We start from the raw sequence: 26,403 nt of genomic DNA, 5'->3' as shown, positions 1-26,403 counted from the left end.
TGTGTGTGTGTGTGTGTGTATATATATTTACCCATCCAGCCTCTCCTGATTACAATCTGTTTTCATCAGTAATGATGTTGAAAGACTTTGCCGGCAGGAACATTTGACCTACACTTTGGTAAGACACACACACACACACACACCACACGACACGACATCATAACTCATCAGTGTTAATATACTGCTCGGAGTTGCATATTTGATTGCACGTCTAAGGCACAAAATATCAATGCTTAGATTGAACTGATGACTGACACAGAACACTGAGCACGAGGGAAAGCATGTGGAAACAAAGTGAAATGAACAACTGTATCTTCCTCTGCCACGAGGAATTGGAAAACGTGGTGACGTGAGCAAAAAATGAAATGTCAGGCAAACGCTAGAGATAAATATATTCTTTAATACTAACGTCGCTGCACAGCAAAATCTTCAGTGTTAAATTAACAGAAAAGCGTCTGGACTTCTTTAAGTTGCTTGAAGACGTTTCACCTCTCATCCGAGAAGCTTCTTCAGTTCTAACTGGTGGAGAGTCCCAGATTTAAACCCAGTGTTAGTCTCCCCCCAAAGAGGATCATCAGGGGGTCCTTTGTCCCTCTTTGGGGGGAAACTCCCACTGGGTTTGAAATACAGTGTACCCCTTTGGCCTCTACAATTCTCCTGTGGGAGCGGTTGGCGTCATTGCTTTCCTAACACTGTACAACACACATATAACGAATATTTAGCCACCCTGATGTTTCTGGTTGTTATTTTAGTTCATTTACTGTCATCATTGTGCCTGTTTTTGTTAGATAAATGTGTAGTATGTGTGTGCCACAAATGTGTTGTAGGCGCCGTTAACGCTGAATATATAATTCTGGCTAGCTTGGAAGTTGTGATGGGCTGAGCTAACCCTCTCCCCCCCTGTTTGTATTTGGCCGCAGGAGCTGGAGCGAGTAAGTTAATGACTTGGAGGTCTTTCTTTCCTTTACCTTTCTTTGTCAGGCACGCAAGAACACACGGTTACAATAGCAAGGGTTCTATTTATTCTATTTTAATATTTTCTTTCACTTTTTGTTCTGCTTAGTTTCATTTTAGCGTCTGTGATTTGAAGGCATGTAGGTTCAGTTTGGTTTTCGTTAGTTTCAGTCTTTTTATTGTCGTGTGGAAAGATCTAAGCAGCTGACTCAGTCTTAGACGTCCAAACTCTCAATAAACATGTCAATCAAAGCCTTATCAGAAACGTGAAACATGTTAGATATAAGATAAAAATGTTTGACCTAAAACTACGAATATTTCCTCTTTATTTTGTTTTATTTTATTTGAGCTAGTTTTCCAAGTTCACAAAATAGTTTCATTATTTTTCATTATTCTTTATGTTTTTTTTGTCACATACGATTTTAGCTTCATTTAATTAACCTTGCGGAGGATGGAGAAAGCAAGAACTTTCATCGATGACCTTTGATTTTTATTGGGTGGCCTATTTGTGAACTAACTTGCATAATTAGATTATTGGTTACATTTATGTATCTTTAGTTATTTTTCCACATTTACCTGCTATTCTTCGTGCTAACGGCGGTGTGTCTCTTTAACTCGGGGCAGTTCGTGAAGCCGCGATACCAAACAGACCTTGTGCGCCTGCGCAGTTTGTACAACAACTCTTTCGGGCAGCGGAGACGAACGGTCGCTAATGCGCATATTTGGGGACGGAAAAAGGTAAGTCGCAGCGATAGGCGTTGTGTTTGCAGCAACACGCGGTTTCGAGAAGCAGTGAAGCCCGTAGCGTTTGGCGGGACTCTCTCCCGGGAAGTCTTTGTTTGGATCCTGTGTTGATGGCCAGATTGAATTTAAAGGTGAAGGCTCCGTGAGCCCACTAATCGACCTGCCAGGACACTAACCCGCTCAGCCACACACCACCGAGGCTAACCTAACCCGATAGAGACCGTTAGCACAGCGCCGTGTCCCCGGTGGCTGTTTGGGGCGGAGGCGCTTTGTGATGGATGATTGTGCTGATGGTCATCTATTTTTGGATCCGTGCGGAGCGCTGGACGGCAGCCGCCATTGGTCGCTGTCACTTCAGCCACGGATGTCTCGTGGTCATGGCGTAACGACGCCCTTTACCGTGTCCCTGTTAGAAAACGTCGGTCTGTGTGAGAACAGCAGAGATGTGGTGTCTGAGAAGGAGCTTGGAAACCGTGCTGCTCATCTTTAAGTAGGACCAAAGGAAGGGTGTAGCTGCTGAGGTGGAAGTTCTTGTTAACTGTCATCTTACTCCATCAGCAGGTTCAAACTGAAGCTTAATGCCTGTTTGCTTTTCTGCAGATAAACCCCCCCAAACAGACCCGCGGGAATCATGGGGAGTGGTAAGTTTACCCACAAGCAGAGACGGAAACACGGATTCCTCTTTTTCCTACTCTCGCTTGTTCTTCCTGTTCCATTGTGTTGATTTTCCTCATTGTCCATGCTACTAAACCACTGCAGTGCCCCCCCCTTGTTGACACAGTAACAATTCCCATTCTGTCCGGGGGGAAATTCCTGTTTGGATTTTGCTCTTTGTCCTTTTTTCTGCTTTTAAGCCTTTTGTTGATCCCATTCCCGAAGTTATGAGTCAGACAGCCGTTACTTGTTAATTTGGGCATGTTGTGGCATCTGACTGTTTCCTTGGGGGAGTTTATGTTTATATTCTGGGTGTGAGAAACAGAGGGCCACCTTGTCTCTTCAAGTCCGTTCTTCCAGTTTCTTTTATTTGGCAGAGGGACGGATGCCTAAATCAAAGGAGCTTTTGTCTTTATGTAGAAATGTGGGCACTGACCAGCGCTCGGCTCGGCTGCCTTTGTTTCAGTCCCCACCTCGCTCCTCTCCCCATTTTCCTCATTATTCTTTTCCCAGCATCTCTTTCCTTTTTGCCGCCCTTTCAACGCCGTCTAAATTCCTCCCCCATGCTGTTCTGCTTGCTGACTCGCCCTCACTTTCCTGTCATCTTCATTCCTTTCCTGTCTCTGCTTGTTGATTAATGCATTTTTTTCTTTCCCCTACTCGCTCCTGTCGTTGCTTCCTCCCTCCTCCACTCGTTTCAGTGTTCCTGCCAGCAGAAGCGGCCCACTCGGTCCTGCGGAGGCTGCGCAGGGCCAACTTTTTTCTGGAGGAAATAAAGCAGGGTAACATCCAGAGGGAGTGTCGGGAGGAGACCTGCACCTATGAGGAGGCCCGGGAAGCTTTTGAGAACGAAGAGAAGACGGTGAGAGGATGAGGAGGCGTGTCGCATCACACAGTGCACATCAAAACTCCAACATGAACCACGCGTCGTTTTTCTTTAACAGGAAGTCATTTCCCATTGGGGCACATTTGTGGAGTGCTGGAAATAAACAGCTTAAAGTTTCCCTGATTCTTATAGATGAGGACAAAATTATTAGCCCACCTATGAAATGTAAAGTCTTTCCCGGGTGCTTCTTCAACAGAGCATGTTTGTGCACAATAACAGAACTGTTTCAGATTAGTTTGACCGGGGTCAGTATTATTCGCCCTTCTGGAAAAATAGACCTTTTTATCGTGCCACCGCACAAAGCACTGCTGGGAAATGATGTGATTTAACTTGGTAATGCTCAGAGCTTCTAGAATCAGGATAAAACTGAAGGTTATTTTCCTATTTTCACTCAGTATAAAAACTTCAGCGAGGGTCTGAGCTATCAGTTGAGAAAGCATACAGAGTTTCCACAGTAGAAAGCAGAGACGATGCTTATGTTTGGAGAGAGAAGTGAGAGGTGTACAACCAAAGAGCGCTGGCTCCACAGTGAAACACGGGGGTGGGAGTATTATGCCGTGGGAATGCTTCAGCCCACTTTAAACAGAGAGTCTCAGGATGGAAGGAATCGCGAAGCAAGAAGGAAATAGGAAGCTTTAGAAAGAAACCCTCAGGCAACCAGCAGCAAATCTGGGTCCTGTCTTCCAACACGACAACAACCCAAAACATGCCTGGTGAAGAACAGCTGGTCTGCACGGAGCCCTGACACCAGTGCCAGTCTGTGGGGGGGCCTGAAGATCTAGGCCAAGGTGATCAAGTCTGGAGGATCTTGGGAGATTCACTGAAGAAGACACATGTTAGCATTGGGGAGCTAATCATTTTGACCCTGGTAGTAAAATAACATGATCATCCAAAAAACTAGGATGTTTGGATAATTGAAACTGCTCGCCCTTTTTAAAAGCACTTGGGAAACTTGAAACATGAAAACAGCTAAATCCCACAGGTCAGCATCACCGGTGGGGAGTAACCCACGCCAGCCGCTCTAACTACAAGTGATATTTTGTGGCGTTCATGTGTCCAGCAGTGAAATCCTGTGCCGAGAGCGGAACGAGGGTGTTTGTCAGAAAGTGATTGCGATCAGCAGGAAGAACAGCCCAGTGCAGCATTGTGTGGAGGCTGGAGCTAGGTCATGTGTGCGCTCACGTGGTCTCTTTTTGTTTGTTTGGGTGCTGTTGTCGGTTTCCTTGCGTTGCAGTAATGTGGATAAAAAGCGCTTGCAGTGGGGGGGGGGTGCACGTTTGGGCTGTTTTATTGACAGTGTGGATGTTCTGTGTGCAGAGGCAGTTCTGGGAAGAATATGTGCGTGAAAGCAGTCCGCCTGGAGGCCCGGAGGCGGCGATGGGCGGGATCCACTTGCTCTACCTGATTGTGCCGCTGCTGCTGGTCGTGGTCATCATCGCCGGCGTCGCAATCACTGTGTGGCGCTGCCACTCCCGCAAACGCTCACAGCGCAGCCCCAGCATGGGACTCTCGCATCACAACAACGTCTTGTCAGTGGTCTCTATGGACCACTGGGGGAGGGAATACCACGGTGACCAATCAGAACTCAGCATCCACAGCAGCCCAGCGTATCCAGGCTCAGAGTTTACGTCAGGGCGCGGAAGCGCCGGCGACCCGCCGCCATCTTACGAAGAGGCTGTGGGCCACACGGACGTCCAAATAGAGACGGAGCCGCCCCCACAGTATGAGGACATAGTCAACAGCAGTTCTGTTAGTGTCAGTGGGGGCCAAGGGAAGTGAACGTGTTTTTAACCAGCAGCCTAACAAAAGCCCTAACACACACTAAGACTTATTGTTTAGCAGTGCTACTGCTGTGGTTTCACCAGCCCCCCCCCTGCAATCCAACACACACGACAGAAACACTAATAACTGTTTGGTCAGTGGACTAATGCAATCATCAGTGCTGGAACAGAAGTTGCACTAACCGTTGAAGGAACGAGTGATGGTGCAATACCGCGCTGCTGCTTCTCCTCACGCTGTGTCACAGCTACAGATTCACAAACAGGGTTTGTATCACAGGTGTGAGACCAATGCTTTAGTGGCGCTCGGTACCGGCTGATGCCAGTTTGAGACCAGAGTGGGCGGCGTCACATCATTTGTTTTTCATCTTTGAATACGTCCTTGTCAAAAATACTTCATCCACAAGTTTGTGGTTGTACATTTGCCGTGTGTGACTCGATCATAAGTGAACATAACGCAGACTTTTGAGAAAGGACATTATTCACCAGCCGGTCTCTCGTGGTGGGCCGGGAGCCTGCATGTGGCTCCAATGAGGGTTTTACCTGTAAACAGTAAACAGATGTCAAGGCATAATATATATATTTTTAATTTAACCTTTATTTAACCAGGAAGATCCCACTGAGATTAAAAACCTCTTTTTCAAGGGAAACCTGGCCAAGATAGGCAGCAGCAGCAGGTGTCTCCCAGTTACAGAAATGACTCAGTTAATATGCCTTAAACCATGAGGTGACACGCCAAACCAAAGCATTGGTCCATCTTTAGTAAACACAAAGGGTTAAGGGAAGGAGGGCAGTTATGCGTCATTACCTGCTTATATTTTGGTAACGCCTGTAGTTCATGCTGTCCTCGTGAGGTTAGGTGTCTCCGTACTGTCTAATTTGATTTAATGGTCAGGACTCACTGGCCCATGAACACTAGTGGGGCCTCTGACAGCTGCTTTAACTGTGGAACGCCCTCCTTCCCAAACGGACCTCCTGGATGTGAAGCTGCAGCTGTGCTACAGTTACTGACTTGCACATAAATGTGGGGCAGAAAGCAGCAGAGACGGGTTGTCAGGGGAAGCTTCTGTATTTACAGTCACCGTGGATAAAGTCTATGTTTAGCATGAGTAATGTATCTATGTAACCGTGTATCTGTGTGCAAACATTACGGGGAGGCATTTTTTAAAGCTTAAAGGCCAGTGACTGCACCGGTGCTGATGTAACCGTAGGACAGTCGGTTGTGAATAATGAAGGGGCGAAGCTCCGAATGAGCTGTTTCATGGAAAGTAGGACAGTCTGTTTCACGTTTGCTGTGTCACTCAGCAGTAACACTGACGTTGTAATCCTCAGAGTGCTCGGTCTATATGAAACGCTGCTGCTGCTGCATACACTAAAGCCAAATATGTCGTCACTAATGCTGATCACTGTCACGCAGCAGAGCACTGAACGTTTGCAGCGTGACCTTTGAGCCTCAGCACTCGCTGCGACACTGAGCTGACTCGTGCTGGTAGAGGTAGCAATTTTGGTTCGGCCACTTGTTGTACCGTTACTTAACCGAACCCTGTTTTTACAAAGCCTTATCGAGGAAAAACACGTTACATAACACTAAAAGTAAGGAGCTTGTTATAAATCTTTCACTTGTGCAAAAGCTTGAATTAATTTGTAATAAAATATTTAAAACTCGCTGCATGAATCTTTCAGCGTCTCGAGAACATGTTCAGTTTGTTTGGGTGAGCACTTGTTGCCCCCCCGCACTGTTACCATCATCACTCACAAAGGGACAAATTATTCATCGCCTGGTGGTTTTCCAGGCGCTCACAAAGTGAGATTCTTACCAAGCATACAGATGTATCCAGTGTGAGCTTCACTTTATTTTAAAGGAACAGAAGAAACTGTAGATAAGACAGATTCTTGTTTCCACCTGGCCTGTGACTCACACTCGTCCTCTGTGGGTCAGAGATTGTTTACTGCTGTTCAAACAAACCATAAAGTGATTCATTAACCACAAATCAAAGACCAGCACAAAGTGAATGGGCCTCAGCAGAGAGTGGCGAATATCCATTTATTCATTTTGTGGCAGAAACAGTCATCATTGTGGACATTGAAACCAGCTTCTATTAACATTAGATGGCAGAGCTGACACAGTGTTTGTTGAAAGCGAGCAGAGGACGGCTTTGAGCAGAGCGAGCCACATTTAGCTGGTCATAGAACAAAACACACACGTTTAAAGGAGCACAACGGAAGTGCAGCTGACCTGAAAAGGAGGTCGCCCATTAAGTCACATTATTTGGTCTTGCAGCAAGCAATGGCACCAAGCTCATGAACTGAGTTTGACATTATTCAGGGTCCGTTTTACCACGGCTCGTTTGACAAAATGAAAAAGCTCTTCAGACATCTACAGCGCAGCTCCATATTATAAAAGCAGGGTTAAATGTTGCCCAGCTGGTCGATCAGCCAGCTTTATAAAATAGATGTTTTTGTCTATACTGACGTCCAAACCCGGGGCGCTCCGGTCACACCCAGTCTTTGGGGTTTCGTAACGCATCCAGCATCTCAGCCTCCCGGGTGCCTTTGGCAGGCTCGTGCATGTACTCCCACCTGAGGATGACGAGTGATTCTGTTACCATGCGACGCGGGCAGCCTGCGGTCGACACAAGCGAGGTGCAAACAGTGCTTTGAAGAGGCAGCAGCTTACCTTGCGGTGAGTGGGAGGGACATGAGGATGCTCTCGATTCTTGAGCCGGGCGTGGCCAGGCCAAACTTCACTCCCCTGTCGTACACCAGGTTAAACTCCACATACCTGCAGAGCAACACATCCTCACTGTAGGCTCAACTTCCTGTTCATTGTTTAAGGTGATCAGGTGCTGTATGAAAACACATAAGAACAAACCAAGGCAGCCCATGCTCTGGGTTTACTTTCACAGGAATAATATTGTAATGCGTATTTATTCATTTTGTTTTCTTTGTTACTGTGACAGGTTTGTGGTAGAGATGGCACGATACCACTTTTTAATGTCCGATACGATATCATAAATTTGGATATCTGCCGATACCGACATGAATCCGATAGTGTTTGAATCAGTACGACTGTTTTATTAATATCTTGCTGCATTTTGTATAAGTTCATACTCAAGTTTAAACAAACATACACTAAAGCTGTTCTGTTGAACCTGTGTGTAAAAACTATTTCATAGTTCAGCAACACTGATCAATCTAATAAACGTAAACCTGCTCCATCCTCCCTATTCTGGTATTTTAAAGAGTACTTAGCAGAAATATTAAGCAACCTGACTAATAGGGTTGCAAACGCCCCACAAAAAATAAATAAATAGGGAACCACCCCCCACCCTCCGCTTCGTGATGCTTAATCGACGTAATCAACTTTCATTTCATGTGTGTAAAAAAAAAAAATGCACAGAAATCAATTATTTTTCAAGAAATATTAAAGAGATTCAACATCTTCCTTCAACAGAGCTGCAGACTGCACAGATGGTTCCCAAAGGAAAAAGTACTACAGCTTACTAGGGTATATTAGACTTAACAGTTACTATATAGAGTAATGGACTTCTATACATCAGATTAAAACTTTGGGTGTAAGATTCAGATCATTTTTTTATTAAAAGCTCGACATTTTAAATGAGAATAAGAAAGAAAAGTATGTCTTTGTGCCCCCTTTTCCCTGTTCATGCCCTATCGCCCCCCCTGGCTAAACTTTGCTAGATCCGCCCCTTTGCTTTACTTCTCTGGGATAACTTCCTCGGAGATGAAATGCCGGGTTGGTAGCGAGGCAGCAAATGCTGAACCAGACTGCCGACAGGCCTCGCACGCCACAGCCGCTCTGTCACGTGACGCATACTGCCCCGACGTGCGAAAGTTATGAGCTGAATTACGTCATGTCACAAGTTTTGTGAGGTGCTTGTGCCAACACATACCACACTGAGCTAATCTGAACAGTCTAATCACTCTACTGGTTTCCAGCTTGCTATGTACTTCCCTCTCAAACTCGCCCTTTAAGTCAGTCTCTGTGTTGTTAGCGACTCCCTGCCAGGATCCACTCCAGCTTCAGACCACACTGCAGCCAGAGCTCAATCACACAAGTGAAGGAAGACTAAACCTGAGACTGGCAGTCACTGCAAGCGTGTGGCCTGAAAAACAGGACGGACTGACTTGGATCAGCTGGTCTGTGAACCCTTTATAATTTTGTGTTTATTTGAGCTCAAATATTCTTAAAGGAAAATCTGAATAAAAATAATATCAAACTTTGATGTTTCACTTGTTGTAGAAAATGAGCAAAGGTGCAAAAATAAGTGAAGCTTTGTTTCGGTGTCTAGTGTGGATCCCTCCTGCAGCAGTAACTGTAACTAAAGCTTTGTGTCGATCCGACCTGTAGCTTCTTCCTCTGCAAAGCACAGCATCACCTCTGGGACGTCTGCGTTTCCTTGCATGACGTGCTCACTGCAGGTTCTTCTGCAACATTTCTGCGTGTCAGGACGCTCACTCTGACTTCAAAACGGTCCCTTTAGTCTTCTTCGACTCCTCTATGATACAAAGACTTGTGTGTCTAGGGTCACTGTGTTGATGTGTGAATTTTATTATTTGTGCAAAATCCAAGACGAGCATGAACAGCTCTTTGTTGAAGACCTCAGAAGTCTTGTTTGTAGACTTCCACAAAGATCTGAAAATCAGACTGATCAGATGGGTTCTCTCTTATTTACCGTTTGGTGCTACTCACCGGCCTCGTCGAACCTGCTGCCAGTCCTTCTCCTCATCAGAAAAAGAGTCACTGAGATGTTTGTACACGATGGGCAGATAGCAGGGCACCACCGTGCGGGCGCAGCTCTTGACGAAGCTGAACACTTCCTCCTGATTCGGGGAGTCCAGGTCGTCAAAGAAGATTCCTCCTATACCGCGGGTCTCTCCTCTGTGGCGGACGTAGAAGTACCTGTCACACCTGGGCAACATGCAGTAACATATACTGAGACAGAAGCAGGGCCAAATAAATATCCAAATATATGACATACGACAAATGAAGTCTGAAAGACAGATTTGCCTGTATGTTGATATCAGTATTTATAATGACCGAGTAATGAAAATTTAGAAAGTAAAATAAAACGTTTAAAAAAAAGAGAAAATGTCCTCTCAACCACGTTATGAGCAGTGATGTTCCAGTTTGTCCACCAGAGGGAGCTCTGCAACTTCTCTGTTGCTTGGACCACCACAAACACACCAACTCAGCAGATTCAACAAAACAGCAGTAATATCTTAGTGAGGATTAAAAATAAATATGAATTGTGTTTATGTTCCATTTTTCCTGAGAGAAAAAGAAAAATATCGACCAATATATCAGACTTTTAAATCATCAAACGTCAGTAAAGGTATCAAAGCTCCAAATGGGCTCTAAATGAATTAACAGCAAGTCGACTGAAAGCATGTCTGTAGAGACAGTAAACTGTGCTACATTTAGTGGATGAGAGGGGTGCCAATCGTCTCTGTAAGAGGAAAGGCATATTTATGAAAACATCACATTATTCCTTAAATGTAAAATTTTACCTCATACAGCAAACATCAGATAAACCACACCCATCTTTTCCCACTGAAGTCAATCCCTGACTAACGTCTTGCTTCAACGGTTTTTCTGCAACTGCAGATTTTAGGCAAAGACTTCCTCTTATCATAACTCCACAGTGGGGATACACCCAGTGCAAATCCACACACAGCGTACGTGCTGAAGGACGCACGTGCAAGTGCAGGGGACGAGCGTGGGGCTAACCAAACCGTACCATTTCTTAAAGTCGGGGTAGTACTGTGGGTGGTGCTTGTCACAGGCCTCCTTCAGGGTTTTGTGGAAATGAAAGGCATCTTCCTTATCTATATACACCGGGGTCAGGTCTGTGCCTCCACCGAACCACCACTGCTTAGTGCCTGGAACAAGGAAGAAGGAAACAAGGGTTATCATTCACTCCACACTCAGCTGTGTCACTGACACTGAGAGCCAACTGCTGATGTGATGAAGGCCTAATGCTTACCATCTTCCTCCTCAATCTCAAAGTATCTGTAGTTGAAGTGCACAGTGGGAATATGGGGGTTTTTGGGGTGAATAACGGAGCTTACTCCCATGGCAACAAATGGCAGTTTACCTGGGAAAAATAAAGATAGCAATATTACAGTTTAAACCGCTGTGTTCAAGAACACAAATCGCAGTAGTCAAAACTCACCATCTTTCCCTTTGAGGACCTTTCCTCTGCTCCTCATCTGCTTCGCCGCCTCCTCTGTCAGGTTCCCAAACACCACCGACACATTAACACCCGCCTTCTCAAACACCTTTCCGTCCTGCATCACACAGCTGATGCCTCCACCACCTGACACAGACACAGTCCGTTTACTTTTGGTTTTTCTTTAAGCAAATATAATCACGTTACACTCTGTTACGCTGTACGTGGATATTTTATGTCAGGCAGAAGCGCCTCACCTTCCTTCCTCTTCCACCGGTCAACCCTGAACGTCCCACCGTCCACTTTCTCCAGGGCTTTGCAGAAGTCGGCCTGAGTCTCCATGATCAGCATCTCCATCTTCGTACGCATCTCGTCCTTGTTCCCCTGCAGCACACTAATGTCAGTCACCGGCGGAGACATGAAGCCCCGGCACCTCTGAAGAATGTCCGCTTCTTCCCCCGTCTCCTTTGCGGCTCGGGGGACCCTCGTTGCCATCTCTGCGCGCTGGAAGTGGTCAGTGTTAGCTAGAAACCCCGCTACGGCCGCCGCCGCTGTTACTGCTGCGGCTCCGCTGAGCGCCAGGGCTCCCCTCCTGGTATTCCCGGACCTGCCTGCGGTCCCATGGGACATGAACCTCACGCCGGTACCCCTCGAAAACCATCTCGTTCCCGGAAGCAAAGGCACTGACCGACTGTGAGTGGAGGCTAGCCGCGAAACGGACTCTCCGGCACTAGCGAGCCCCTTTAACGGAGAAGTTAAACATCGTCTCGCGGCGCTGTGAGCCGTTTTGTTCACCGAGTAAAAGACGATGGTGGCCATCTGTGGACAAGACACGATTCTCTGTCCGTGTGTCCGGCCTGTCACTGTGTTCTCACCACCAACTTAAAACTGTGTCAGAAGTTTCACCTACGTGATATCAGGCATGTCTTAGATGAAGGGGCGTGGTTTGTCAAAGGAGATAAACGCAACATGGGAAATGTCGTTCTCCATTATCGCGGTGCGGGGCTCAGAATGATTCATGCCTACACAAAACTCCAAGACCCAGAGTTCAGTGCGCCACACAAACGTTGCATTCAAAGACTTCAAAGACTTCTCTGTTTGGGGACGCATTTAAGGACCTCTGTTTCTCATACGATTGTTCATAACATTGATTGATTTTTTAGACTTCTGCGGGAAATCTTCGTCTTAACTTCGACGACGTAACCGGAAACCCCATTTAACCCTAACGCTGCAACCTCCTACATTGCGGTCATTGCGGGCTACATGTTACATATCCTGGGAGGTGCACATCCGGTTACATGGAAGTTTATCGGGGAGCGTTAAAAGGAGTTTGTGCTTACTTCATAAGTTATGACTTAGAATTGCAGCAGAATTGTAAATCAGGCACCACTCTTTATCAGTGAGTCGAAATATAAAACAAGCTGATTCCCTGTCACTGTACAGCCATCTGTCAATGTGAGAAATCTGAGAAAAGCACCAAATGTGAGCTGGAATGTGACGTGTAATTCAAACGTTACACGAAAAGTCACGCTAGCTTGGGGTGTCAAACATAGGGCCCAAGGGCCAGAATAGGCCCACCACAAACTCCAGTATGGCCCACTGGATGTCTTTGGAAAATGTGATGGGAGGCAGTTTGGACTTCTAACTGTACTTTCATAAGTTTAACAGCTTTTTCTACTGACAAACACCACCATGGCCATTCAAACTACACCAAAGTAATTAAGAAAAAGATGGGGAAAAAACATTTTTTGGACCATCTACTATAGAAATATTTATATATATTTATAATTATTTCTTTATTTTAAAAGTGGATGCTTCTGAAAATTAGCAAAAACTTTGTGTTTAATAATTACAGCACCACCTGGCCAATGAGCTACCAGAACTTTCTGTAATTGAGTAATTTCTTACAATTTAAGCCCAGAGAGCCATGCTGATAGCAGCATTTGTTTATCGTGTGCAAAAAAGACATATTGTTCAAATAGCACTTCTTTTTCTTATATTAGGATAAATGCAGGAATAAATGTGTTGTTAAACATTTTCACACTGACAGAAGTTTCACTGCTCCTACAAACATAAGATCAAACTGATTTAAAACTATTACAAATCTCTGCTCTGGATCCCCGCTTTTCTTATCAAGAAAAAGAAAAAAGTATAACAAGTAATGATTTTTTCATCCATCTGAACTGGTTTGATCGTCCTGGCATTGTGCGTACAGACTCGCTATCATATCTTCTTCTTCAGTATTTTTTAATTATAACGTGTCTGGTTTTATACAACATTTCTGGATGTAAAATCCCCAGGCTCTATGGCTTCCCTTCTTATACCTTTTTATCATTATCTGTAACAACGAAAGAGTTTCGGATTAGTGTAAAGTTTGTGTTCAGGGTTTTGACACACTGAGCTGCACTGTTGGAGGTGGTCAGTTCTGTGGAGCTTCAGTGTTTCTCCGCACTTAAAGAAGAGGCAGTTGGGAGTAAACGGGAAAAGAAAGGGTCTGACAGTGACACAGGAAAGGTAGAAAGGTAATAAAGAGGGTGGGGGCGATAAAGAAAAAACAGGGGTTATGAGGAGGTGGACAGATAAGAGGTAAAGAGATGGGATGGATGAAGGCTGGGGTAGATGGAAAAATGTTAGGGGAAGGGTGGAGACAAGGCAGAGGCATGGGGAAGATAAAGGAAGGTAATAAATAAAATAAAATACATATTCAAAGTGGGAATACGGTGATGACGACGATTATGATTAAAATATAGTCATACAGGGTGTAACAGTAACAGAGAGATAAACATATCTGTATTTATAAATGACATACTGGGTAATGATGTAGAAATGATGAATTAAACACTTACTAATACCTTACTAATGCTTAATACTGTGACATTATTATTAAGTATATATATCCAGTTGCTAGCTTGATAAAATCGAGCTCTCTTGCTGCAAAGAGGCAGAAACTTGTACCCACGTAGTGTGCACTGTTGCTGATTCTAATCATCCACGAGTGTTTTTTTTATTGACTCATACATAAAGAAATACGAAATTTACTTTTGAAAAGTAAACACATCATATAATGTGTTCGTTTTTATAAAGTCCTGAATCATTCACCAGCATCTGCAGCATTGCTGCCACAACACTTCCTGCTGAAGGCTCCTTTCAGTTGTTTCATTTTTGAGAAACATCTTTGCAAAGGTTCACCCTTTAATCACAAGGCTTGTTATAAACAAATGAGAGCATGCAAAAGTATAACTTCCAAGTTTTTTAAACTACTTTGGGGTGAAAGTCTAGAGTTACTTACTTTAACCTGTGCTAACCATTTACACTGATGTGTTGTACACATACTTCTTATCAGAGAGGTGGTTGGAGATAAATGACTTCCTTGTAAATTTTCTTTTTTCTCTGCCCTCTTGACACTTTTTAATCTTTCATCTGTTGCCTGATTTTGTTTTACTTGCCTGCCTTTTTTATTCTTTAATAAAACCCAAAATTAGATTTAAAAAAAATGTCACGACGTATAAAATGCAAATAAAAACGTAATGCAAAGACTCGCGAATCTCACAAACCCAAGTTTTATTCAGAACATAACACAGAAAACATATCGGTGTTTAAACTCTTCGTATTCTGGTTTTGTTTACATTTTACACGTCGTCCTGACATTTTTGGAATTGGTTTGTTTTTTTATTCTCACCGTAGATAAAGAGACAATCTTCTAAGTGCAGCCTATCCTGGCTCAAATGTGCGCTTTAGTTTTGTTTAGTCATAAAAATGTGCAATAAGACTCGCACAAAAGGACCCAGTTTATCTATAGTGCTTTAAATTTAATCGACCTCAGCCTGGAGGAACAGATAACTCATTTAATAACTTCACTTTATTAAATATTTACGGTCTTTGAACACCTCCTGGCTTTTCCCTCATGTTTACGCTGTGTTCATGGAGATTTTCTTTTTTGTGAATGCGTTTAGCAGGTGGCGTGCGCATGCGCATGTGTAAAGCGTGTTGCTGGTCTCTATGACGACGTGTCTATTAAACCTTTTAGGGGCCGTGGAGAGGCTTGAAGCAGATTATGTGCACAGGTGTTGCTCCACAGGCCGGCTGGGACTACGCAGGCCAGTTAGACGGTCGATTTGTTGTTTTACTGAAACAGGAAGAGCTGCTGCTGGTGAGTTTAACATCACTGTTGTCACATTTTACACTGCTGCTTTAAAACCGATCGATGTAATCCGACTGGGTCCAGTCTGCTCTCAGCCTGCCCTCTATACGCTATAAAGCGATTGAAACAAATAAAGTAAAAGCTAAAGACCACTCGACTCTGTTTCTGTGTTTTAAGCTGCCTGGTGGAAGCGGCTGTGACCCAAACACACATGCACTGAATCAAAAGCGCGTATAAATCTATAGATGTTAGCAAGTGAGGGATATTATATAGGTATTAAAGCCAAAAAGAATTGTAGATTTTGACAGCTATTCAACTTTGATCTAATACATGAGATGGGCACAAAGCCCTGCTACAGATTTATGCCTAACATATAAATGAACCCACTTAAAAGTGGCTGTGATGGAGTTTTTACCATAACATGGCAAATACAGGTGCTCACAAACGCTGCAACACAGAAACATATTTCTTTTGGATTGTCTGTTGTTAGTTTTCTTAAAGCACAGGCCCGCTGTGAATAACGCCGGTCTGCCTCTATGTGCTGATCTTTGCATTATTCTTTATACTTAATGTTAACGAGCTGTTAGTGGTGCCCAGGTCGTTGGACATCAGCCATCATTGGCTGGATGTCATGTTCCTACACTTGGGTAAATAAGGTTATCTGTGCTGATATGTACCTCCTTTGTTTTCTGACCTTTACTGTTATATTTCGGCATAAAATAAACAGCACATATTATAGAGGGACACTGGATTTATTCAGGTTTCTGTGTGATCACCACAAATAATGTATTTAATGAGGAAGACTATGATTATGCACTTTTTGTCTCATGTATTAAGCACCAGTCAAGAAATCATCCAACCTGTTGGTGGCAGCCTCTCTGTGATTACACTACAAGAGAAACCCGAGAACACAACCAGCAGATAAAAACAATATAACAACACAATCCACACAAATGCAGCATCATAAACAGCAGGTCAGATACTAAGATTTAAATCAAGGGAAATTTAAGCCTCAAGTTTGAGAACAATGCACGTTTTACTCTACAGGAAAGATGCTCCCCGTGTAATCCCAGATGTATCCTGCAGGGTGTTTTCTGCACTGTGATCTGTACTTATTAGACTTCAATGAATAATATAAAACAGCTACTTTTCTCTTGAAGCCAAGTCACCCTCTCACAGAAAACAGTGAGCAGAAAATAATCATCAGTGATTATGAAGCGCCTTGAGGCGACTTATGTTGTGATTTGGCGCTATATAAATAAAATTGAATTGAATTGAATTGATTTTAAACCTGAGGTGTTGTTGGGCTGCACAGGTGATCTCCACGGTCTACAGCGATGATCGCATCGTCACTTTGCTGTCTCAGGCTTGACTTCACTTTCTTTGGGTGCTACAGTGTGAGTGTGTGCAGGGAGAAAAACTTTTATAAGCATTACGTCACATCCTTCCGTCCCCTCTTTCAGTTCGGTGGTAGATGATGAGTGAAACAGTTTGCACAAAGACTCAGGAGGAGTACGAGGACGACTTTGAGAAAGATCTGGACTGGCTGATCAGTGAGGAAGGCCGGAGCGGGGACCAGGTAGGTCTGACATTACATCTCCTGCATCTCGTCTTTCTAATCTTTCTTTCCTTTTTAGCATGCAGTATATATCTGAATGCTGCTCTACTTGCTGCAGGCTGAATGAGGTGTGTATACCTGAGCCTGCTCTGTGAAAGTGTGACAGCGAGCAGTGTTGAGTTACCAGACCTGGCACACCAAGTTTGGATGTGAAACCTATGCTGCTGAAATGCAGCGGCATACTTTCACTGTTCCACTGCTGGATGCAATATTGATGAGCAAAATAAAACATACCTGTTATCTGTTGCTCAGTATTGATGTTGCACCTTCATTTACATGCAGACTTAATTAATGCATGCAGAGTACGTCTGTCTTATCCCCCACAGGGCTCTGACTATGAGGACATAGAGGCAGACATTGACAAAGAACTGGAGGAGGGTGAGAAACGACAGGGAATGAAAGGAAAGGAGAATAACTACAAGGAAACAAAGCGAGACAACAAAACAGAGCAACTGGAAGAAGATGAAGAGAGGTGGCCATCTCCTATGGAACCATTGGAGTATGACTCAGACAGGGACAGTCCCAGTAAGTCATCACCTACAGCCCCACCTCCTCCAGGGATGGATGACCAAACAGACGAGGAGAAGAAGTACATCCTCGAGAAGATCCAGCAGGCTAACCGGGAGCTGCAGGATCAGGAAGTGCCAGATATGACACGACGGAGGCGGTTGCATTTTAAAGAGACATTGGTGGACCTGGTGGTGCCTCCGCTGCAGTTTGAGAGAGATGGCAGCAGCGATGAAGTAGAGGGGGAAAATGGGAGCAAGGAAAGAGCTGAGGATGCACCGGCAGATACTGAAGTGTCGGGAAAGCTGTCCGAGCTAAAGATTTCACCTCGCAATGAAAGCAGGAGTTCTGAAGGAGGTTCTGGCAGGGCTGGGGAGAGCAGCGAGGGAGGCCAGGGGATGAAGGAGGGCAGAGTCCTTGTGGAGAAGGACGGGAAGTTTGACCTGGTCAGCCTAAAAGAGGTGGAGAGTCAAGCCCTTTTCCCTCCTTTAGCGAACAACTTCAGTGACAGTTCACGCTCCTCGCCTCGTGTTCAGGAGCAAAATGTAAACTCTGTTAAGATCCACAGTTCCTCCACTTCTCCTCGCCTTCGGGCTGCCTCCTCCTTGTTTCCACAGGCAATAGATCACCTTCGGGCCCCCAGACCTCCAGCACAACCAAAGAGCAGGCCTAGCTCAGCCAGCCAGAGTCAGAGAGGCAGCCAGAGGAAAAGCAGCAAGAGGCGGGTGCAGTCTGCCACGGAGACACCCAGCCAGGCCACGTACACCCTGACCCCACAGCAGAAAGAGCAGCTGCAGAAGATCCAGGAGAGGAAGCAGAGGCTGGCCAGAGAGGTAGGAAATGCAGCGAATTAGGTCATTTCAAAAAAAGGTCTGGCTATGGTTGCTACATTTCTTCACAGTTATTATGTTTCTCAGGCAGAACAGAGGAGGCGTGAGGAAGAAGAGCTGAAGAGGCAGGAGAACGAGCTGGCCTTCAAAGCCTGGCTGATGAGGAAGAAAGAGCAGCTTCAGGAGGAGAGAAGGATCCACAGAGCCCAGGAAATCGAGAGAATGAATTGTCAAGTATGGCCACACGGGGGCACAGTAAGCTCATAACACAGTCGCTACACGAGGACCACTTTCCCCCCAACACTTTCCGTGTCTTAAACTTTGATGCAATACAAAGAAAGTGTCCGGTAAAAGTGACCCGACTGAGGATGGTAATACGCTGCTTCTGCGTCCCCCGTTAGAGAGACTCCAACCCGGACCCGGAGGAGGCCTTCAGGTCATGGCTTCAGAGGAAGCAGGAGCAGCAGCACAAGGAGAGGCAGCTGGTGGAGTTCAAGAGGCTGGAGGAGGACAGTGGGTACCTGTTACACAGCCGTGAGGAGTGCGACGAGGCTTTCAAACTGTACGTCTGCTTTTAAACTTCGTAACCTGCAGAAAGTTTCATATGATGACTTCCTGGCACACGTAAGAGTAGAGACAATCACGTCTGTCACCGCTTGTTTCTGCTCTAAGGTGAAGTTAAAGATTTACAGGTTGAATTTTGGTTCGTTGATTTATATCCTGTCAGGAGTAAAGTTACATTTAGACAATATTAATAATAAAAAGCAGGCTAATGATGCAGCCCTCATCTGGCTACAAAGGGCAAATATTCTGAAAGCGTGCTGGAAGTATCAGCTGACTGACAGATACCTTTTTCCTCCCTCAGGTGGCTGAAGCGAAAGCGGACGGAGAAGCGAGCGGAGCAGCAGGCGGCCCGAGAGCACTCCCGCAGGCTGGTGTTAGAGGAGCGGCGTGCGCGGCGCATGAGGGACTTGATGTGCACCGCCAGTGAAAGCAAACCGTTCAGAGTCACTGAACAGCTGGCCTACCGCTTCTGAGCCGAACCAACCCGGCCCGTCGACCAAAGCCACGTTACCTCTAATCAGGGTCCCCACAAAGTCAAACTAAGGACTCGGGCTCGTTACAGAAAGCAGGTATAAACTCCCAAGTTTGTTAAACACGAGATGAGCGAAATCCAGGTTATTTGTTCCAGAAAAAGGGTTAACTGAAACTCTGACTCCCCCCGACACACTGTTCCATTTCCTCATTGATAGGGTTAATATCAAAGTGTGTAGCAGAATGCATTAACATGCACATGAAACCCCAGGTTTAGTTTAGTGGTGCATTTAACACGAGTGCTTTCAGAATCAACCAGCCTTGGATCATGGATGTGATCAGCACACACTGTAGATTTATTAACAACTCAAAATCTGTTGGCTACATGTCTGTAACATGCTGACTCTGTGGTCAGTAAGGCAGCTGTTTGCTAAATATCTCAATGACACTTTTCTGTCCACCTCTTTTCTTTTTTACGATAAATATGACTCAGTCCACTGGATGGGCGGGTGGGTGGATGCGTGGCTGGGTCCCCCGCTATGGTGAACCATGACATCACAGCTCTGCTGTTTGTCTACTCGTGTGTTTGACTCTGATCAGTTCTGAGCACAAGCTCAGAGTTTACTGACCCTGGTTTCTGTAGCAGGGCCCTGGTGGAGTTTCTTGTTCGTCATTTTTGAGCTTGAGTACATTTGTAAAAGTACCACAGTGACCTCTCCTCTGTAAATAACTGAATAACAGGAAATACAGGTGTGGCATGGTTTGAGTAAATGCTTGCACAAGTTGTGAGTATGGGCGGAGCTCCTGACAAAGCGCTGCGATGTAATCCTGAATAAAAATGACCTTTTTCCTATCATCTGTCTTTTCTCTGAGAGTTTGGTTACATAAATACGTTTTCTGATAAATAGTATTGTTAGTTGCTATACGTAATTACACACAAAACAATAGGGACACAAAACACGTGAAATATTTTTACTTTATAGGCATGTACGCATACATGTGTTCTTCAGCATTTCAGAATTAAACAGTAAAACATTTTGAACCCACGTAGAAAAGCCAAGTTACTCTTATTTATTTTTCTTCTCCACCTGATCTCCAGTGCACGACTCGACCGTTCTGGACCAACCACACAAAGTAATAAAAGACCGTTATTCAACACGTATTCCTTGAAACAGGAATAATTGGCATCTTTTATGAAAAAAAGTTTCTTATATTAAATGTAGCCAGCAGCTGTCATTACAAGACAAACACAATGAAAAACCAAACACACTCTGTCCTCGTGTCAGTGAGCATCTTAGGCAGTGTTGTGCAGAGTGATTTATTACAACTAATGAACTAAACTGACTAAAGATGTTTCCCGTTTCACTTAAATATTCAACAAGACACTAATTATTCAGATGAGTCTCATTTTAGACTCTGAGAAAACAACAGTGCACCGCGTATTTAAAAATATATTACAGTCATAGAAATACAAACTAATAAAAAGGGATAATGTGCTTAATATCATACTTGCCTGTACCATTTGTGAAGACACAAGTTAATATATGAACATACAGTGAAAATGTTGGTGTTTAAGTCTGTTGACCAAAGCAGTGAAACTTCACAGTTGAGTGAGATTACAGATACAAGCTGACGACATCGTGTCGCTCCAAACACACGGAGGCTGTGATTGGATCGAACGCCCAAGAACCAAAATGTAAACTCAAGGTTGAACGAGAAGCAGGAGGAAAAATCAAAATAACACAAAACGACATTGACCTTGCACTTCCAAAACAGTAGAAAAATAGAAATGTTCTGATCCAGAGGTCATTCAATAAATAACATATACAAGTGTTTGACTGAAGAAGGTGGCGCCATTCTGACGTTTCTACAACTCATCTTTGGGGTTGATGTTGAGACCTTGACCGAACACATGCTGCGTGTCCAGGGCCTGGACCACCTCGTCCGCCTGCAGTCGCTCCTGTAGCAGGAAACAGTTTGTCCAACACATTTATTAAACAGCACAAATTCGGTGAGATTTTTTTGTGTTTGTACATTTTTGGTTAAAACATTCTTCCCTTCCAAACGGTCCCAGTGATTTCTACCAGTATAACCAGTATCACACAGGATTACTTTTCATAATAAGTTGTTCTACTGTTGAGACTTTAATACAGCAGCATGTAATTAAGTACACAGTGATCACTGGCACATGACTCCTGCCTCTTAAGAGGTCCTGACATATCGACAGAACACCTGAACCTTTTCTTGATAGAACGACAACAAAGTGCACGAAACAAAGTGTCCAGCACTGAATCCTCTGACAGCGTCCTCCATTAGAAACTAAGGTAGTTTTTATTCTACCAACTGAGTAACAATGTGACACTGTTACAGTGTAACCAGTTACTTCTCTCAGTTTATTCTGCAAAGACGGTAACTAGACACTCCAACAGCAGATGTAGACAAAGAAGCTACATTTTACCAGTTCTCTGTAGAGTGGGTTCAGGGTGAACCAGAGAGCCACAGCACACCTCTGTCCACTCGTAACGGCCTTCACGCCGTGTGGATTTTCCCCTCCTGATGAGAAACCTACCATTCTGCCACACTTTGGTTTCACTGATGCCTGAAGGGGACGACAGAAGGACAGATGTGAGGCTACGATGATCTTGTGATGTGAGCACAAAGCTGAAGATAAACCGTGACACTTAAAAATCATCAACTTCACACATTATTAGGATTTTAAAGTAAATATTATGTTCATGAGTTTTTGGGTTTCCAACGGTCCAGATCCTGCACACCATGCTGGGATATTCCAGCTTTCCAGCCATCAACTCTGTGAAACACCTTGTTGGTGCAAAAATACTCATGCTTGTCAGACTATGTTAGCATTTTAGACTCAGCTGAAAAAAAAAGGGCAACAATGTGTCCTTTGGCTGGTTTCAATTTAAAATGAGTTCCTTGCCAGGTTGTCTTTGAATGATTAATGTGTTAAATGGCTTAAACAAAAAAACATTCCTCTGAAAACTAGTGACAAAGCAGCCTGAAGAACTACTGCTCAAGAACATTTAACACAAACTTACAAGAAAACGTGTTTGGAAGCAAAACAAATAAAAGCTATGAAATCATCTTTGCTGGGCAAACTTCTCACCGTGACGGTTTTGGCATCCATTTCTGTAAATATGAACTCCCCTCCTTCAAAGTCGGCATTTAGATATAACAGTGCACTGAAACAAAGAAGGACATTGAAACAGGAACGTCTCACAGTATAAAACAAACCTCACAAACACTTTAGTCTGGATAAACCTCGTACCTGTAGTCTCTGTTTGTGTAAGCTGGAGGTTCCTTCCAGCACTCATTGGCATCAGGGTCCAACAAGCAGTTGTCAGCATGGATGGGATGGCTCAGGTCATTCCTGTGATCTTGCTGACCTAAGGGAAAAATGACAACACTGCTTTTCATGTGACGGTAAACGCAACAACCATCCATCTTCCTGGATATCCGGTCGTAAAGTCTGACGTCACTAGCCGTGTCTGGGTCTAAACTGCGCTGCAGGTCCATATATCAAACGATCACTGTGGCATTACTGAGAGTTAAAAACTGTCTAAAGTCTTTCATCTTTAATAAAATGATCAGCGTTCTGCTCTACCAGGTGTAACAATTGAGTTTAACATCCAGGCATCCATGAAAACGGAATTTATGACATTTAACGGAGTTAGAAGTTAGCAGGGAGTTAGCTCGCTAGCTTCTATCTAAATACAATATAGCATGTCCTGACTGCGGGGTTTTGGAAACAAATTAAAACGTACAGCTCTGTTATCACTTCCAGCATAAATGAAGACAGAAAACTAAACAGCAGTGACGTTTGTAGGGTTACTGAAGTTGGGCTAGCTGGTATATAATGATTTGCTACGTGACCGCTAGCGACACAGCTATGTTAGCATAATATAAACACGCTAACTTTTTTTCCACTCGATAAAAGTTAACGTGAGTGTTCTCGGTGGTCAGGAACAAATGTAATCGCATGGCAGGATGCTGTAAACTTCAGCCAGGAGAACAACTGAGATAATCCATCCACAATACGAGGTTAGTCATTCATATACTGCTGCATGGGCTGGGCTGTAGCTACATCCTAAGGGTTTAAAAACTGAGCTTAAATAAATAATTAGTGGTAATAAAAGCCGAGGGAGGTCAACAGTGATCACTGACTGTTTTAGGAGCTTTTTGAGATGAAATAGAAGAAAATACAAAACATTAAACATGTTAACAACACAAAAGCCATATTAAACGCAGACTACTTTAGGCCCGGAAGTAGGATTCGTCACGTCATCACTTAACGACCGGATTTGAAATCATTGGTGTGAAAGGCAGCATTTTATTTCCTTTACTAAACACTGGTTTTGGCATCAGCTGAAGACCTTTGATGGCTGTCCGGCACACCAGGTGTGTGTAGGAGAAGTGCAACGTGGAGTTTAGCACGAAATACGACTCGATGATTCGTCTCGCCCGCTCGCTGGTTTCGTAGAAGAGGCGAGCACTTCTCATTGGCACTCTGCCCTCAAAGCCGTGCTGGGAGGAGAGAGGGAAATTGTAAACGCCATCAGAGTGGAGGTAACCTAGCAGTCCTGTTTACAGTTTATGAAGCTTGTCCTAACATTCATAACCAGACTGGAAATTAGAGACTTGTTTGTTTAGTGACCAGTGTTTACCTGCAGGGTTTTAAGCACACTGGCTCCTTCGAACTTCTCATTGGGAGTGTGAGGGGACATCCTGCCTTTGTAACCGTCTCCTGCCATCGTGACAGTCTTTAGGACAAGAATACAAAAACCACTTTAAATACAGTTTCACACACTGAGACAGAAACAAATGCACGATCTGTAAAACTGTCCTTACATGTGCCAGCTGTCTGAGCTCTGCACACTCTTCCTCAGATAAAACATGATCCAGCAGCACCCGCTGGGTCCCGTTCAAAGCCGCCGAGTTCTGCACCAGCTGCACGCCCTCGTACAACAAGGGGCCCCCTGCCCAGATCACAGCATGGGAAGAATGCAGACTGTTATCTCAGCCAGTGGTGGTCTTCATCCTTTTAGCTCCTCATTCTGCTCCGTCTGTGTTAGCACCAAACTTTACCTTCCTTGAGACTCTGCGGAGACGTGACTGTGACATTTTTCTTATGTGAGATGGGAACATACTCCATCCAGCCATCGGTGCCTGAGGGAACGCTGAATGTGGAGAGAACCTGGTGTGAAGATACCCACTCAGGAACAGCAGTACGAACATTTTCTGAATTTAAAGCTCACAACACAAATACTGGAACTGTGTTTAGCTTCGTAGACATCTCCACCTGCCTGGAGCTGGAACAAACCAGCGTGCCCTTTGAAGGTTTGACACACAGATTTAAAAACGTCCGTCTATAAAGCTGAGCGAGCGTGGCGAGGGCGAACCAGCACATGCCTTTAATCTAGAAACTTTGGATTTGTGAACTGAAGGCAGTCTTTTCATTACCAGACAAATATATTATAAACAAAAGGATGAATACACATCACGATGTTTACAGTGTTTCACCTGTTTGAGTCATCTCTTCCACCTGTGCTCCTCCAGTAGTTCTGAAAGAAAAAGAGAAACTGTAAATGTGCATGTATTGTTACGTGTGGCGGCATGGCCAGCAGGTGGCGCTGTTAGCTGAGCAGATAGACGTGCAGCAGCCATGCCAGACACCTGTTACCCCTGCTTTGAATGAGCCAGCAGCAGCAGGGGCGCATTAAGGCTGCTACACACTCTGCAGGAGATCTGCTCTGCATCACAAACATACGGACTCACTTACCAACAACTGCTCGTTAAATTACAAACTAAATCTCCTTCATTTTTGGGGGAAAACAAAATTAAAGAACGTCGGTTTGTTATTAAGCGCTCAAAGGCTGCTCCAGGGTTTTATAGCATAACTTACCCCTTCTGTGAATTCTGCACCCATGATTTTGCTGCCAATCAGAAGGAGCTTTAGTTCCTGTTTGTGCCTCCTCAGGTACCATGCAGCTTTCTGTTGAACAAAAAAGGATTTATGGTGAACAGAGTAAAGGAAAATGTCATCTGCATTGTTTTTCTGCTCTCTGACAAACTCCACCTCTCTGAGGTTAAAACCTTGTTGTCGACTCACCTGATAACAACCAAACTAATTAGTTGCAAATTGTTTCTGTTTTAGTTCCGCTTACTTTTCCAACCCTCGACTGCAGAGACACAACAACGGCATCAGATGGCAGCAAACACTTTAAACATTTGATTTATTTCTATGTTATAAATAATAAATAACGGTTTTATTTTGATCTCTCGTGCATAAAACACCTTCAGACAAAATTATTCATATTTTAATACGAGTCCTAGATAACTCAGAGGTCTGTCCGTAATTTCTCCAAGCTCTAAAAGTCACAGGGTATTCCTCTTGTCCGTATGAAGGAAATGAGAATGAGACTGTGTTTCCTTTGGCTCTCTGCGCTTCAGTGTCAGGGCTAATGGTTTGTGATGAACTCTGCTCATTTTCTCAGAGGGAAACTTTCCCTCCTCAGGGTAAAAAAGGAATAATATTGCAGTAACACAGAGAGCTGCTCTGCATTGAGGTGGATTGTATAAAATCTAAAGCTCCCACAGTGTCTCACACACTGCTGTGATTTTTTCCTCCTCCCGAGTGCCTAAGAAGCCAGACTCATCAGCGGGGAGGCGGTCGGACGTGGCACGGGACCCCGGACTCTGTAAACGAACTCTCCCCAAAAGAGGGAGAGGACGCAGAAGAAGAGAGTCTGCGGCCCAGTGACTCTTCTGTAAACTGATGGGGATGGAAAGACAATATGCACACACACACACACACACACACACACACACACACACACACGCACAGACACACACACGCACAGACACACACACGCACAGACACACACACACACCAAGAGTTAGCAAACTTTTGACACTTTAAAACTGCAGTCACTTTTTCAGCATAATTCATAAAATCTCTTTTGACTATTCCCCACCCAAAAATGGTTTAAGTTCACTACAAAGTGGCTCATTTGATGTCTTGTAAAAATGAAACCTTTGCACGCT

The 26,403-nt window shown here is 44.4% G+C and overlaps 4 protein-coding genes across 9 annotated transcripts in view; 2 read left to right on the top strand and 2 right to left on the bottom strand.

Moving 5' to 3' along the window:
- Window positions 1–1,614: 1,614 nt before the first annotated feature.
- Window positions 1,615–5,637, top strand: prrg1 (proline rich Gla (G-carboxyglutamic acid) 1). Of its 2 annotated transcripts, none has more exons than XM_005746762.2 (4): window positions 1,615–1,692; window positions 2,299–2,339; window positions 3,054–3,214; window positions 4,556–5,637. In XM_005746762.2, the coding sequence occupies exons 2-4, from the start codon at window positions 2,330–2,332 to the stop codon at window positions 5,015–5,017; spliced, it is 633 nt and encodes a 210-aa protein (XP_005746819.1). In that variant the 5' UTR covers window positions 1,615–1,692; window positions 2,299–2,329; the 3' UTR covers window positions 5,018–5,637. The 2 variants fall into 2 exon arrangements, with proteins under 2 accessions (XP_005746819.1, XP_005746820.1); XM_005746763.1 differs by lacking the exon at window positions 1,615–1,692 and adding an exon at window positions 1,703–2,219.
- A 1,347-nt stretch (window positions 5,638–6,984) lies between these two features.
- Window positions 6,985–12,181, bottom strand: cpox (coproporphyrinogen oxidase). Its single transcript, XM_005746761.2, has 7 exons — window positions 11,468–12,181; window positions 11,214–11,357; window positions 11,025–11,135; window positions 10,779–10,920; window positions 9,731–9,949; window positions 7,694–7,798; window positions 6,985–7,596 (listed from the first exon to the last, which is right to left on the bottom strand). The coding sequence occupies exons 1-7, from the start codon at window positions 12,027–12,029 to the stop codon at window positions 7,512–7,514; spliced, it is 1,368 nt and encodes a 455-aa protein (XP_005746818.1). The 5' UTR covers window positions 12,030–12,181; the 3' UTR covers window positions 6,985–7,511.
- A 3,035-nt stretch (window positions 12,182–15,216) lies between these two features.
- On the top strand, window positions 15,217–20,188 carry ccdc181 (coiled-coil domain containing 181). Of its 4 annotated transcripts, XM_013914280.1 has the most exons (7): window positions 15,217–15,360; window positions 16,189–16,325; window positions 16,815–16,930; window positions 17,296–18,309; window positions 18,394–18,561; window positions 18,708–18,868; window positions 19,172–20,188. In XM_013914280.1, exons 3-7 carry the CDS (start codon window positions 16,826–16,828, stop codon window positions 19,341–19,343), a joined length of 1,620 nt encoding a protein of 539 aa, XP_013769734.1. In that variant the 5' UTR covers window positions 15,217–15,360; window positions 16,189–16,325; window positions 16,815–16,825; the 3' UTR covers window positions 19,344–20,188. The 4 variants fall into 4 exon arrangements, with proteins under 4 accessions (XP_013769734.1, XP_005746815.1, XP_013769733.1 ...); XM_005746758.1 differs by lacking the exon at window positions 16,189–16,325 and having other exon boundaries at window positions 18,394–18,540; XM_013914279.1 differs by lacking the exon at window positions 16,189–16,325.
- Window positions 20,189–20,299: 111 nt separating this feature from the next.
- Window positions 20,300–26,403, bottom strand: part of p3h2 (prolyl 3-hydroxylase 2) — a 44,173-nt gene continuing 38,069 nt past the window's right edge. Inside the window, exons 6-15 of one of the 2 annotated variants that reach the window (XM_005746756.2) lie at window positions 25,262–25,351; window positions 24,880–24,920; window positions 24,445–24,536; window positions 24,208–24,335; window positions 24,024–24,119; window positions 23,703–23,883; window positions 22,628–22,745; window positions 22,466–22,541; window positions 21,800–21,940; window positions 20,300–21,301 (exon numbers count right to left, since the gene is read on the bottom strand). In XM_005746756.2, coding sequence (XP_005746813.1) covers window positions 21,209–21,301; window positions 21,800–21,940; window positions 22,466–22,541; window positions 22,628–22,745; window positions 23,703–23,883; window positions 24,024–24,119; window positions 24,208–24,335; window positions 24,445–24,536; window positions 24,880–24,920; window positions 25,262–25,351 — 1,056 coding nt within the window. In that variant the 3' untranslated portion in view covers window positions 20,300–21,208. The remainder of the gene's footprint in view (window positions 21,302–21,799; window positions 21,941–22,465; window positions 22,542–22,627; window positions 22,746–23,702; window positions 23,884–24,023; window positions 24,120–24,207; window positions 24,336–24,444; window positions 24,537–24,879; window positions 24,921–25,261; window positions 25,352–26,403) is intronic. The other variant, XM_005746757.2, reaches the window with a different exon arrangement.

Source organism: Pundamilia nyererei, unplaced genomic scaffold, assembly GCF_000239375.1.
Source record: "Pundamilia nyererei isolate P.nyererei 1_Seehausen unplaced genomic scaffold, PunNye1.0 scaffold00183, whole genome shotgun sequence".
NCBI classification, from domain to species: domain Eukaryota; kingdom Metazoa; phylum Chordata; class Actinopteri; order Cichliformes; family Cichlidae; genus Pundamilia; species Pundamilia nyererei.
This window is presented reverse-complemented; position numbering and strand designations above follow the sequence as displayed.